General features: G+C 48.7%; 1 protein-coding gene across 1 annotated transcript in view; it reads right to left on the reverse strand.

The window, feature by feature from the left end:
• Positions 1–4,329, reverse strand: part of SLC14A2 (solute carrier family 14 member 2) — a 70,079-nt gene extending 65,750 nt beyond the window's left edge. The window contains exons 1-3 of the mRNA XM_017529718.2: positions 4,162–4,329; positions 2,673–2,853; positions 1,389–1,578 (exon numbers count right to left, since the gene is read on the reverse strand). Of these exons, the coding sequence (XP_017385207.1) occupies positions 1,389–1,578; positions 2,673–2,853; positions 4,162–4,311 (521 nt within the window). The 5' untranslated portion in view covers positions 4,312–4,329. The remainder of the gene's footprint in view (positions 1–1,388; positions 1,579–2,672; positions 2,854–4,161) is intronic.
• Between the last annotated feature and the right edge of the window lie 7,950 nt (positions 4,330–12,279).

The following is a 12,279-nucleotide window of genomic DNA, read 5'->3' on the forward strand; positions in this document are numbered from 1 at the left end:
ATACACAACACCAACATAAATGAAACAAAAATTTCACCAAGTAATATTTACCATTACCACATATAGATTACTCTCACTGGTTTCATTTTATGATATTGTTTTAACTTAAAAACCGCTGCTGGCAATTAATTCATGATCTGCAAATGGGTTGGTGACCCCAAAATGGAAAAACACTAAGATAGGGGATAATCCAGTGTTTTCCAAACTTCTCTGACCACTGGAAGCATCTAGGAAGACCTTGTTAAAAGTACACACTCCCGGATCTACTGAATTGGCATAGCTATGAGAGGAACGGGGAGGGGTGGGGTGGAAACTATTTATTAACAACCATCTTAAGTGATTCTGACCATCAGGAAAGTTTGGGAACCACTGGAATAATATGCAGCAAAGTTGGAGGAAGTGGTCAAATTCTATAAAATGCGAGTTGTTTTGTTCTCTTTCTTTTCCCTTCCCTTCCCTTTCTTTTCTTTCTTTTTCCTTCTCTCCCTCCTTCCCTCCCTCTCATCTGTCCATCAATCCTTCCTTCCTTCCTCTCTCTTTGTCTCTCTCTACCCACCCCCATCCCAAGCTGAAGTGCAGCGACAAGATCTCAGCTCACTGCAACCTCTGCCTCCCAGGTTCAAGAGATCCTCAGCCTCCCGAGTCGCTGCGATTACAGGGGTGCGCCGTGACACACATCTAATTTTTATATTTTTAGTAGAGACAGGTTTTCACCATGTTGTTTAGGCTGGTCTCAAACTCTTGGCCTCAAGTGACTTGCCTGCCTCAGCCTCCCAAAGTGCTAAGATTATAGGCGTGAGCCACTGTGCCCCGCCCGTATTATTGTTACTTGATTTCCAGCCAGTGTGAGGCCAGCTCCTGGCTCCACGCCTGTATTCTATGCCTCCTGCTGGCCCTGTTTGTTCTCCTTCTTCAGTGCCCCCTCTCACACTGTCCTCCTCTCTCTTCTTGCCTTCTCTCCCATCCCCCATACCCAAGCTTTCTAACTCAGAGGTAACCTCTCTAATCTTCCTAACACTTGGTGATGTCTGTCTTCCCTGAACTAAATTATATACTGTCCTGTGTTATTCTGAGACATTCATTGCTTGTTAATCTTGTCTCCTTCAACTAAATGGTAGGCTGTGTGAGGGAAGAACAGCTTAGCTGTTCCTCTGCACCACTGTGAGGCAGTGTTTGCAGAAGTCTCCACAGTCAAATGAAGCTTGGCACTGTCACACGCTGTGAGCAGGAGCAGTGCAATTCTTCAAGGACCGTAATGACCTGCTCAAAGTTGATGCTCAGGAGACTTTGGGCAGCTGAGAGGGTAAGGTTGGCTGATTACTCAAGTAAACACCTCTCTTCTTTCTGTCCCACACATCTTGCTAAGATCCCTATAGAGAGGGACCCACCTGTCTTGGCTCAAGGCGAGAGCTGTTAGGGTTGAGACCACTGTCCCCAAGGCACCAGTGATTGTCCACCAGGGATTCTGGATCAGTAGCCCTATGAAGATGATGAGGCCGCTGAGTGGATTGTTGACAAACATCACCTGAGCGGTCCCCCTCAGGACCCAGTCTATGAACTGGAGGGCGAGGTGCTTGTCTGAAAGAGAGAGAGAGAGCCATCGGCAGGTCGAAGCTGGGCTGTTCTGCTGAACTGCTGGTTGGCATGGCAACCAAGGCAAACAGGGATGCTTAAGCCAGGACACTTCCCATTTAGCCAGGCCAGGGGTTGGGGGGAGCGGTGAGGGGTGGCGGGGAGGCTGGTGCCCAGCCCATCTCTCAGTGGCCCAGCAATTTATTCTGCAGTGGGTGGTAGTTTTTACTATATAGACAGAGGCACCGTGCTGAGACCAATTTAACACTGTTCCAGCCATTGGCTTGGTTGGAAAAGAAGCCTCAGGAGCATTCCAAGGGAAATTTACTGATCCAAAAGAAAAGGTGGGGAAGGTGGTGGGGGAGGGCAGGAAACTCTTTTTTTCTGTAGTGCTGGATGACTCAGTGGAGGGCTGGTATCTGAGCAGCAAAGGAAGTAGCCTGAAGAAAAGACACTGGGGAAGAAATTGTTCTAGCCCTGCTGTGAAAATCAGTACTGAGTCAGAGCCTGGGGGAAGCCAGGTATAGGAGGGAGGCAGACATTCCGCCTCGTTTGCTGCTTTGGTTTCCAAGACAACTTGTGCAGGTGACCGGGCTAATGGGAGGGGAAGAGTGTGGTATCTCTTTCAGTATTTAGTTCCAGAAGAATTTTAAAGGAAAGAATCCTGGAGCTTTGGGAAGGATGATGCCAATATTTTTTTGGCACGTAGTAGGCACATGGGCTGTGGAACAAGTGGCTTAAGTGAAGGAATGATCATTCAGCCAGCTTGGGAAATGGCTTATATGTTGTTAATATGGTTGTCCTATATCTATCTGATATAGGAATGAGCACTTTGCAAAGAACTAAGATCAATGCATTTAATTCTGAAACCATGAGAATTCCAGGCCAGTAGGGTATATCATATCTGCCTGGAGTCAGCTCAGGGCTGAAGTCCCCCCAGCTGTGGACTGCAGCCCAGCCCTGGGTGAGGTCCAGTCCTGGGTGAATCTACCCAGGGTAAAGGTGAATGAGTGAGGGAGCAGCTCTGGACCAAATTGGAGAGAGGGGTGTCTCCCCGGCCTGGCCTGGCCCGGCTGCCCCTCCTTAGGGTATTTTCCTACCTTTCAGCCAGCTTCCACACTCCTTCATGTCACCCGTGAGGTAGCCCACTGCTTGGGAGAGGCGGATGCCCCCCTGGCCTGCAGAGTCCCGATGGGCGACCTCGCTTTCTTCCCTTTTACTCCTTTCATTGGGCTTTTCAATCTTCACAATGTGGCTGTCTTCATTGGAAGACCGGAGATCCTTTTAGGAGAAACCAACAAGACATCAAATGATACAGCTTTCTGAGAGCAGGGGCATTTGGGGATAGAGAAGGGTGGCAGGTGTTTTGAAAAAAATAAAGTATTATGAGACAAAGAGTGAAACACACGCCCATTGTCTACGGCCGCATAGAGTGCCCCGTGAAGCCTGCTCTTCCCGGGACCACGCACCTTCTCCATAGCTGCTTTTCTTCACCTTGGTGCCATGGGTCCCTTTTGGCAGTTTGGCAAAGCCCATGAGCTTCTTTCCAGAATAATGTTTGTAAATGCAAAGGTAAGATAAATAGGACTACAAACCAAACCAATTATGCTGAAATGCAGTTATAATCATACTAAAAATTATGATATACATGTATGTACAGCAGATCCAATACCTTCTGTAATTCCTTTTTTTTTTTTTTTGAGACAGGCTTTTGCTCTTGTCGCCCAGGCTGGAGTACAATGGGACGATCTCAGCTCACCGCGATCTCTACCTCCTGGGTTCAAGCGATTGACCTGCCTCAGCCTCCTGAGTAGGTGGGATTACAGGCATGTGCCACCATGCTTGGGTAATTTTTGTATTTTTAGTACAACCTCCACCTCCTAGGTTCAAGTGATTCTCCTGCCTCAGCCTCCGAGCAGCTGGGATTACAGGCATGTGCCACCACACCTGGCTAATTTTGTATTTTTAGTAGAGACGGGGTTTTTCCATGTCGGTCAGGCTGGTCTTGAACTCCCAACCTCAGGTGATCCTCCCACCTCGGCCTCCCAAAGTGCTGGGAGTACAGGTGTGAGCCACCGCGCCTGGCCACCTTCTGTAATTTCAAAGTAGTGATGAGTGAATATATGGGACCTCCTCACTGCAAGTCAGGGCAGCTCCTCAAGGCCATCCCAGCAGTCTTGAGTCCCTCTGCACTGTGGCAGCATCCAGCCAGTCTACCTCTGTGTTATTGCTGAGGATGCTAACAGCCTGTGTTTCAACAAAGGCCTTTCTTTTGGAGACAGTAGGGTAGTTCATGGGAGCAGATTTAAGGGGAAAGATTTTGGAGAATGGTTGGAAGACTGGTGAGTGAGTGCCTGTATTCTCTACTTGTACTTAAAACCATGTCTCACAAAAAGCTACATTTTCCATCTAAGGCCAGGTAGGACCCACCATAGGTGTCAGCATGTACTGACTGGGGCAGATTCTCCCTGGGCAGAGGCACTTCCTCACTGTGCTAAGTTCATTGGGAAGTCGGGAGAGCAGCATCTTTTACCCACCTTTTCCCATCCCTTCCCTCCCGGGGAACATCCTGGGAGAGACACTCCTCACCTTTTCTTCAGGCATTTCCAGGAGAGGCAGAGCTGGGTGAGTATCTGGGGAGCTTGGGGGCCAGCTTGGGCTGGTGAACTCTGCCTCATAGAGTTTGTATCTGCTGGAAAGTGGCTCCAGCCGGAGAGGGCTGCTGTGGGCGTCAGACATTCCTTCAGGACGCAGCTGCTCTTCTATTAATGAACTGGACAGAAGGAGAGGGAAAGAGCTAGTGAATAAGAATGGGGCCCAGAGGAACCTGGCTGAGGCTGCACTCAGACCTCAGGTCTGTCCTGGGGTTGGACAGTGACACAGGTGGGACCTACTGTTTCTATAGCTTGTCCTGCCAGAAAGAGTTGAGGCCATTTCTCTACCTCATTACTTTTCCAAATATCCCTGACCACTAAGTTAGAATGGAAGTCTGTCTTTTGTTCTTGATCACTAAGTGTTTTTCCTCTGCCTTTCGTATTGCCTGTTGTGCCATCCTGTTGTGGTACTTAGTGGTACATGTATTTTCCTCTTGATACGTACACATAGATCCAGTACTGATTGGAGGTGTGGGGGTGGGGGGTGTCTAACAGAAACTCTTTCTGAATTTCCATGGAGACTACATTGCTTCTGATTGATCTCCAGTCTTCCTTCTTTCCTCCTCCCTTTCCAGCCCATTCCCTCTATCCCTTCCCCAGAAACAGAAGGAAGCGCTGGTCTATTCTTCTGCAAGCTGTGTGCATCCCAGCTGAAGGAAATTCCCTTCCACATGGGGCACCTGCCCCTGTACCACTAGGGTCAGGGCTTATGCCATGACTTGCTTTTGGAACATCCTTTGCCCAAGGTCCTGTTTCCTGGTTTTGCCTGGCTGCCCCTTGAGTGTGCTGTACTCTCTCCTTCCCATGCAGCCATTTGTGCCATTCTTCTTCAGCCTCCTCCAGCTCAGTTATGTCTTTTTATTGATTTGAGAGGTGGTTTGGAGCTGCATGCAGTCTCCTCTCCACATGATCTAGAGCTTCCCCGTGCTCCTTACTCCATGCTGCATTTCCTGAGTGTAGGGCGTCTCCCTCAGGGCAGGGATCACAGATCCTTAACATGGGTGCTGCCAGTCCTTACGTTCATTATTCCGGATACCACTCAAAGACTGCAGGGTTCCCTTCAAAAGGGGATAAAGTCCCTTTTCTAATTTTGCATTGATTCCATTTCGCTGGGCTATGACCTCTCCTACTCCTAATGAGAGGAATTCTCTTTCCATCGTTTCTTCTGACCACCACTCACCTTGCTTGTGCGGAAACATTTCTTTGAGGCTTAATAGGCATACCATCCTCTCCAACTGCTCACTGCTGTGTTACTGACTGCTCACTCTCTCATTCAATGAAGACTTGAGTTGCTCCAATCATCTTTATGCCCACTCCAGAACTTTAGGCAGCTTCAATATCCAGGCAGTTAACTCATCATCCTATTCTCTGGCTTCTCAGGTCCTTGTCCACCTCACCTCCGGTGGACCTTTTCACCTCCCCTTTTCAGTCACCGATTTCCACAGCCCCAGCAAGGGCTTAATATCACACACACTAGAAATCTCAAAAGTCAGATCTCTCCTCTGGCCACTTCCTCCTGTACCTCTGGCTCACCTGCTAATGCGCCCCTTCTCATAGCCCTTCAGCTCCCACGGCCACCTGCCTTGCCTTCCCTCCTTGACCAATTTAAATTCATGGCCGCTAATGTAACTTCCTTGCTCCCGTTTCCCTCCTTCATGCTTGTATGGTGAAATTCCAGCCAGGATAAACCCAAATGTCTAACTTTCCCATGCTTTCACCAAACTGCTGAACATGGCTAGGGAACAACGGTGATAACCGAGTAGGCCGCTTTCACTGTAAGTGGGATTGCCATCCTCAGCTGAACATTGGGTGCTTCCCTGTCTCTCCACAGCCCAGCTCAGTCTCTTTTCTGCTACAGCTGCCATTGCTGTGGTCTCTAAGGCCTCCATGGCAAGTCCACTTTCCTCCCACCAGGCTGCTGGGTGGGGCTCTGAGAGCTGATCGCCCCTCCGTGACACACTCTCTGGCCTTTATGCCTAATCCCCTCTCGCTGCTCCTTCATACTCTCTTTGGCAGCTCTTCCTTGTGTAACGGGCATTTTGCAGACCCCTGTTCCAGACCGTCTTCTGAGCCCTGGTGCTCCCTCCCAGGTGACGTCAACTCTCGCCGTGGCTTTGTATTCCATCTACATGCCGATGACTCTCAAATCTCACATCTCCAGCCCAGTTTTGAGTACTGGATTAATAGATTTAATTGACTACTTTACACTTGCATGTAGATGTTCCAGAAGTATCTTAAAGTTACTTTGCCAAAACAATTCTCATAATGTTGTCTTCCCAAATCCGATCCTCCCTCACAGGTGACCATCCTAGGAAAAATCATCTCCTCTTTCCAAACCATTCCTTCAGAACATTCAGGAGTCACACTTAACACTCCCTTCTCCTTACTCTCCAAATTCAACAATCCTGTCTCTAAAATCTACCTTCACGTTCACAGTCACCAGTTAGCCACCGTCACCTCCTACCACTTCTTCAATGACTCTCATTTGGATATCCCTACTTTTTCCCCAGGTTTCTCCTCCAGGCCACGCCCCGCAGGGAAGAGCTGTCATATTAATATTCAAATCCACTCATGTTGGATGCCTGCTTAAAACCCATCAATGGTTTCAGATGGAAAACCACGTCTTTGGCAGGGTGTGCCAGGCTCTGAGCTCCCGCTGTGCTTTAGTGAGTCACTTGCTCTCTGGATCCATAAGTCCGGGCCCCCTGCTGGCCTCCTCTTAGTGCTTGCAAAGTGTTGAACACTTTCCACCCAGGGCCTCTGCAAGTACAGGTCCATTTGTCTGAAGACCTTTCCCTCACTCTTTCTGGTCCACCCCTACGCTTCCTCCAGGTTTTGTCTCAATGATCACTTGCTAATAAATCTTCGCAGATCCTCCTGCCATGTTCTCCTGTCACATACTCTCATGGGACCAGGGACTTTTCCTTATAGCAGATTTGTATACTCATTTGTATAGTTTCTATCTCCTCACCAGAACTTCAGTTTCATGAGGACGGTGGCCTCCTCTGTTCTGTCTATTGCTGCATCCCCAGCTCCTAGCACAGTGCCTGGCATGTAGTAAAGGCTCAGTAAATAAATGTGGAAGGAAGAGCGGGAGGGAGGGATTGATTGTGAGCAAGGCTACAGCTGGCTGCTAGATAGGGAACTCTTTCCTAGATAACTTCATAAATCCCTGTGGGTCTCAGGAGTTTCCAGTGTCTTCAGAAAAGTGTAGGACCACCCACCAGCTGTGCATTTTCTGCAGGGAGAACCCCTGTTGTGTCTAGCACCATTCTCATTCCCAGGAGGAGCTCCTTAGGCCATTGTGAATTTTTGTGTAGGTCTGCAACTGTCATTCAGATCTAACTAACCCTGATGCTGCCATCGCTCCAGAATGGAGGCCTTTCCTTGTATTCTGAGCCTGTAGATAGGGTTTCAGTAAGGAGTGGGCACGCTGCCATGGAGTGGGCATGCTGGAAAGGTTTAGGGGACAGTGAAATCTGACAAGCCCGAGAACCTGTTCCTTGCCGATGCACTCTCTCCCTCTGGTGGCCAAGAGGTGATACAGCATCCCTGGCCCGTGGTAAAAATTTCCCTCCAAGCCAACCAACCATATGAATAGTAAAGCACTGGAAATCAGATATCTAGACACAGAGTATGCATGACACCATCCATCTGGATGAACTAGAAATGTTCTGAAAAGGCTTTGTGTCAAATTCAGTGGCTATGAAATCTATTAAAAGTCTAGTTGAAAGGCGGTAATGATAAACTTTTTTTTCCTAAACACATTTCAGGGAATCTAAGAGGTTATCAGCTCTTACCACTATTTTATACATTATTAAGAAGAAGAAAATGCCTCCATCCATAATTACAAGATGCATCCTGATTTTAGAAATGTTAAAATATGAAAATAATATACATCACATAATCAAGGAATTATAGCGTTCTTTTAAGTGATGGCACTGAAATATACAGGTAGGAGTTGAGGTATATTCAGAAATTATTTTCTAACCACAAGATTTCAAAAATTTTTATATTTCTTTTGATTAAAAAAATGTGTCTACATCATAATCCCTTTATGAACAGGGGCCATTAGCTTGTTAATTTCTGCATTTGTACCACCCAGCAGAAAGCCTGACACCCAAAAATCCCTTTATTATTATTATTACTGTATAAGGGAAGTTCTTTCTGGGGTACTCTTCAAAAAGGCACTTTATTCTCCACACTTGACTCCCTTTTGTATGCAGACAATATTCCCATTTACAGATAAATCAAGGCCGTGAAAAGCAACATAGGAATTGTTTCTCGCGTGTGTGTTGGTCTCTGCATTTTCCAGCGCAAGCTCACCTCATTGTGATGTTTGCAGGATGCAGAGACCCAGAAAATGAGCAGCTTGCTGCATAGTAAAGGTTAGACTCAATTCCCCACGTGGCTTTCTGTTACTCTGTCTGCCTGCATGGGCAATGCAGAGCCCAGTGGCTGGCCCTCGAGGGCCTGGGTCCAGGGCGTCAGCCCAGTGTTGTTTCTCAAGCCTACATGTCCTCTGTAGGAGCAGGGCCTTGAATCTCCTCTAGGGAATACAGTGTTCCTTTGTCATGGGAATGTGCATCCTGTTGCAATGGGAATTTTGGCTTTGGGTTAGGGTTGACATGCGCAGCATCAATGGCCCAGTGGAGAGCAGGTCGTCACATCTGGAAGGAGCACAGGCTGTGAGGTGGGGCTGCCTCAGCCTCCCTGCTCTCTGCCACTCTGGGGCTGCATGGGCCTCCCTGTCTCCTCCTTGAAGGGCAATGAAGGTTTCTCAGGACCGTGAAATTGCTGACTTGGTTACTGGCACATAGTAGGCACTTAGTGATTTTAATTTCCCCTCTTCTTGTGCTCCCAAATTGAAGGGAGACAGGGTGAGAGCAGCCAGATGAAGTACAAGCTGGCTGGTCTGAAACAGAACAGCTTTCAAAAGTTTCCATAAGGCGTCGCCACTTGTTAGAACTGGAGATGAAATCCCTGCCTGAGCCACGTCCCGGCTGAGGGCCTCAGAGCCCGTTCCCAGCTCAGCTCAGCGCCAGTGTATCAAACCTGCTTCCAAGAACACATAATGATCTGCTTGGCGTGCTCAGACTCTCCTTGGCTGCCCACACCTCCTCTTCTCCTTCAGAAATATGGACACAGAGAGAGAGAGGGCTGCTTGGATCAGTCTCACATCTCTCCAAAAACCATGCCTCGAATGTCTGGCAAGGGTCTCCGCAAACAGACCAGCTCCTCCATCCTCTTTGTAAGAACCCTCCTTGTTGAATATCTACTGTGTGCCTGTGAGCTACCCTGGAGGGATCAGAGCTGGAAGGCCCAGGCCTTGCCAGCAAAGGGCTCACATTCGAGTGGCCAGGAGGAGCAGCGAGCAGGCACTGTGTCCTGAGGGGGAGGCACAGGGCCGAGGGCAAGAGGGCAGTGCAGAGAGCGCAGAGCAGCTACCCTGCCCAGCTGCCCTGCCCTCCCAGCCCTGGGGAGACCAGGCTCAGCTTTCACGTCAGGACTTGGCTGAGCAGGCAAGAAAGAGGAGCATGTTCCAGAGAAATGCCTGAGAAAAGACATGGTTTGGGCCAGCAAGTCTCAGCGTGGATCCTTCTGCAGCATGGGAAAGATGTCAGCAGACAATCAAAGACAAAACGAGGGCGTCAGAACCAGACTTAGAGGAGTCCTTAGTGTCTAGGTTTGAGCCCAAATTCTTCCAATGGTTAGAAACAACGTGGCTCCTGCTCTACTGTACTAATTTTGAAATTCTTCTTCTGATTATTTTCTCCTAAAGACCATCCATCTCCAGTGGAACTGCAGAAACATGCCCATGGCCCATGAAGAGGGACTGTGCCCTACTTCACTTGCTCCTGCTGCCCCGGGAGGGAAGAGGCCCAGGCTCAAAGGGGTTTCTTGAATTGTTGATGTGAATTAGGGCAGAGTCAAAGCTCTCTCCCTATCCCTGGTCTCTTGGGTTTAAGTATACCAGCACCCTGGTCATCTGGGGGTAAACCTCAAATGGCCTCATTTACTTCATCTTCTAAGCAACTGAGTTATTGAGGTCACAGCAGCTCTGGAGAAGTAAAAGTGATCAGCAGGTTCTCCAGAATGTTGGTTGGATTGATATATTTTGCCTAAGACCTTGTAATTGATGAAAGTAGAGTTTCCATACATTTCTACAACCTTAGAACCAAGAGGGATGTTCTTTGCCCTCTGTCAAATGATGAAGGAATCCATTCTCCAATACCTCTAGATACCTAGCTTCTCCTGGCTGGGGTACCTTTCCCATGAGGCAGGTTGTTCTTGTGGAGAATGGCCTGCTTGCTAGAAACCATTGTATCTGTGGAGCTGACATCAAGTCCCTGGGACTTTTTGTCCTTGCTGTTTCCGGTTCTGTCCATTATGCCTGCCAAACACAGCCCCTAGCCTCTCTTCTATCTTGCCACCAGGATCTCAGTGACAGCATCATTCTGAAAGGACCTTTCTGAGTGAGTCAGGCTGAGTCCCTGGGTGCACTGGCTTCACTCCTCCTGAGCTGGTAGATTCTGAAGGTGAAAAATTGGGTGTGTGGGGCTAGGTGGATGTTTGGTCAGGCTGCCAGAATGGGGACAGATGAGGGCCCTGGACGGGTAGATCACACCCCAGGGAGATCAGGGAGGGGAGGAATCCAGGAGATGCCTGGGCACTAGGAGGACAGGGCAAGTAAACAGGCCAGTAGCTGGGCTAAGGTGAGAGGCACCTTGCCCAGGGATGGGTTGTATAAGAGGCTGGCTGAGTGCCAGCTTTTATTAGGGGTGGCTCAGAGTTTTCTTGGCATCTCCAACTTAGTCTGATCTGGGCTGAGAGGAGACTGACTCACTGAGGCCAGAGGGTCAGGCTGGGTGGGGCAGGAGTCAGAGGCAGTACCACCTCCTCTGGGTCGTCTGAGGACTGGCTGGGGTTAGACACGGCTGCTGGCCAGTGGGTCGGGGGCTTTATCTTTCTGGTTTTTGCTGCAGGGCCAGGGCTGGGATTCTGCAACTGAGAATCCAACCAGAGCCTGGCAGGGGAATTCTGGCCTCCAGTGGAAAGGCTCTGAGGGGCCTGCAGTGGCTGTGAGGTGAGGTGGGGGACAGAGCAGACCACCAGGCCTCCTTTGATGTTCCTCTTTAGCTTGTGTTCGGAAGAATCTTACAGGAGCTTGCCATACCTTTCTTATGTGACACTTCTAAAGTGGGATGGCCCTTCAATGTTGCACATATTGAGCCCTCTCATCCCATAAATAAATGGCTATTTATTGATCGATTGCCTCTTGCATTCCATCAATTGCAATTACTCAGCCATCGAATTCTCCTTCAGAGCTCTCACTCTGGATCAGCCCATTCTCTCCCTTTGAGCCAGGCCCTCCCCAATGCAGATCACCTTTCAGCTGATTTCTCTCACTTCAGACTCCCCAGTTTTTCTCCACCTTGCCACTGGTGATGGATACATTAATCTTAAAACACGACTTGGTCATGCCACTGCTCAAAAACCTTTTGAGGTGCTCCATGTTTGAGTTCTTTGCTCCTGGAACTGGGCATGAAACTGTGAGCCAGGGTAGTCAATGCTCAGGGCACAGAGAAGCACAGTTTTCTGGAATGCTAATTGGGCTTGATATGAACTAATATAGAATAATAGTTGTATATTTAAGCAAACATGGCTTACAAAAGAGTCAGATGCAACACTTTATATTATTAACAAAATACAAAGGGAAGAAATATAGTCTGCAGGTGGCTGCTTCAGGCTGTGCCTTCTGACTACCTATGGGTAATGTGTCAGTTCTCCCCATCAGTTGAGGCTACTTAGGGGGAGAAGTTAAGGATTTCTGAAGATAGCAACTGTTCTCAGTCTCCCACAGTTCTACCCGGGGTGCTCCACTTGTGCCTAAGACAATTTTTACCTTCTCTGCAGCATGTGCCACTGTTCTGGGCAGGTGGCCTCCTCAGGCCCCACAGCTACCTCCAGCTCAGTTCTCCATGCATAAACATTGATCTCCTTTCCTCACACACATCCTGCTCACACACCCAGCCCTACTACGGCCATGGTG

The sequence above is a fragment of the Cebus imitator genome, unplaced genomic scaffold (genome assembly GCF_001604975.1).
Source record: "Cebus imitator isolate Cc_AM_T3 unplaced genomic scaffold, Cebus_imitator-1.0 Scaffold60, whole genome shotgun sequence".
NCBI classification, from domain to species: Eukaryota; Metazoa; Chordata; class Mammalia; order Primates; family Cebidae; genus Cebus; species Cebus imitator.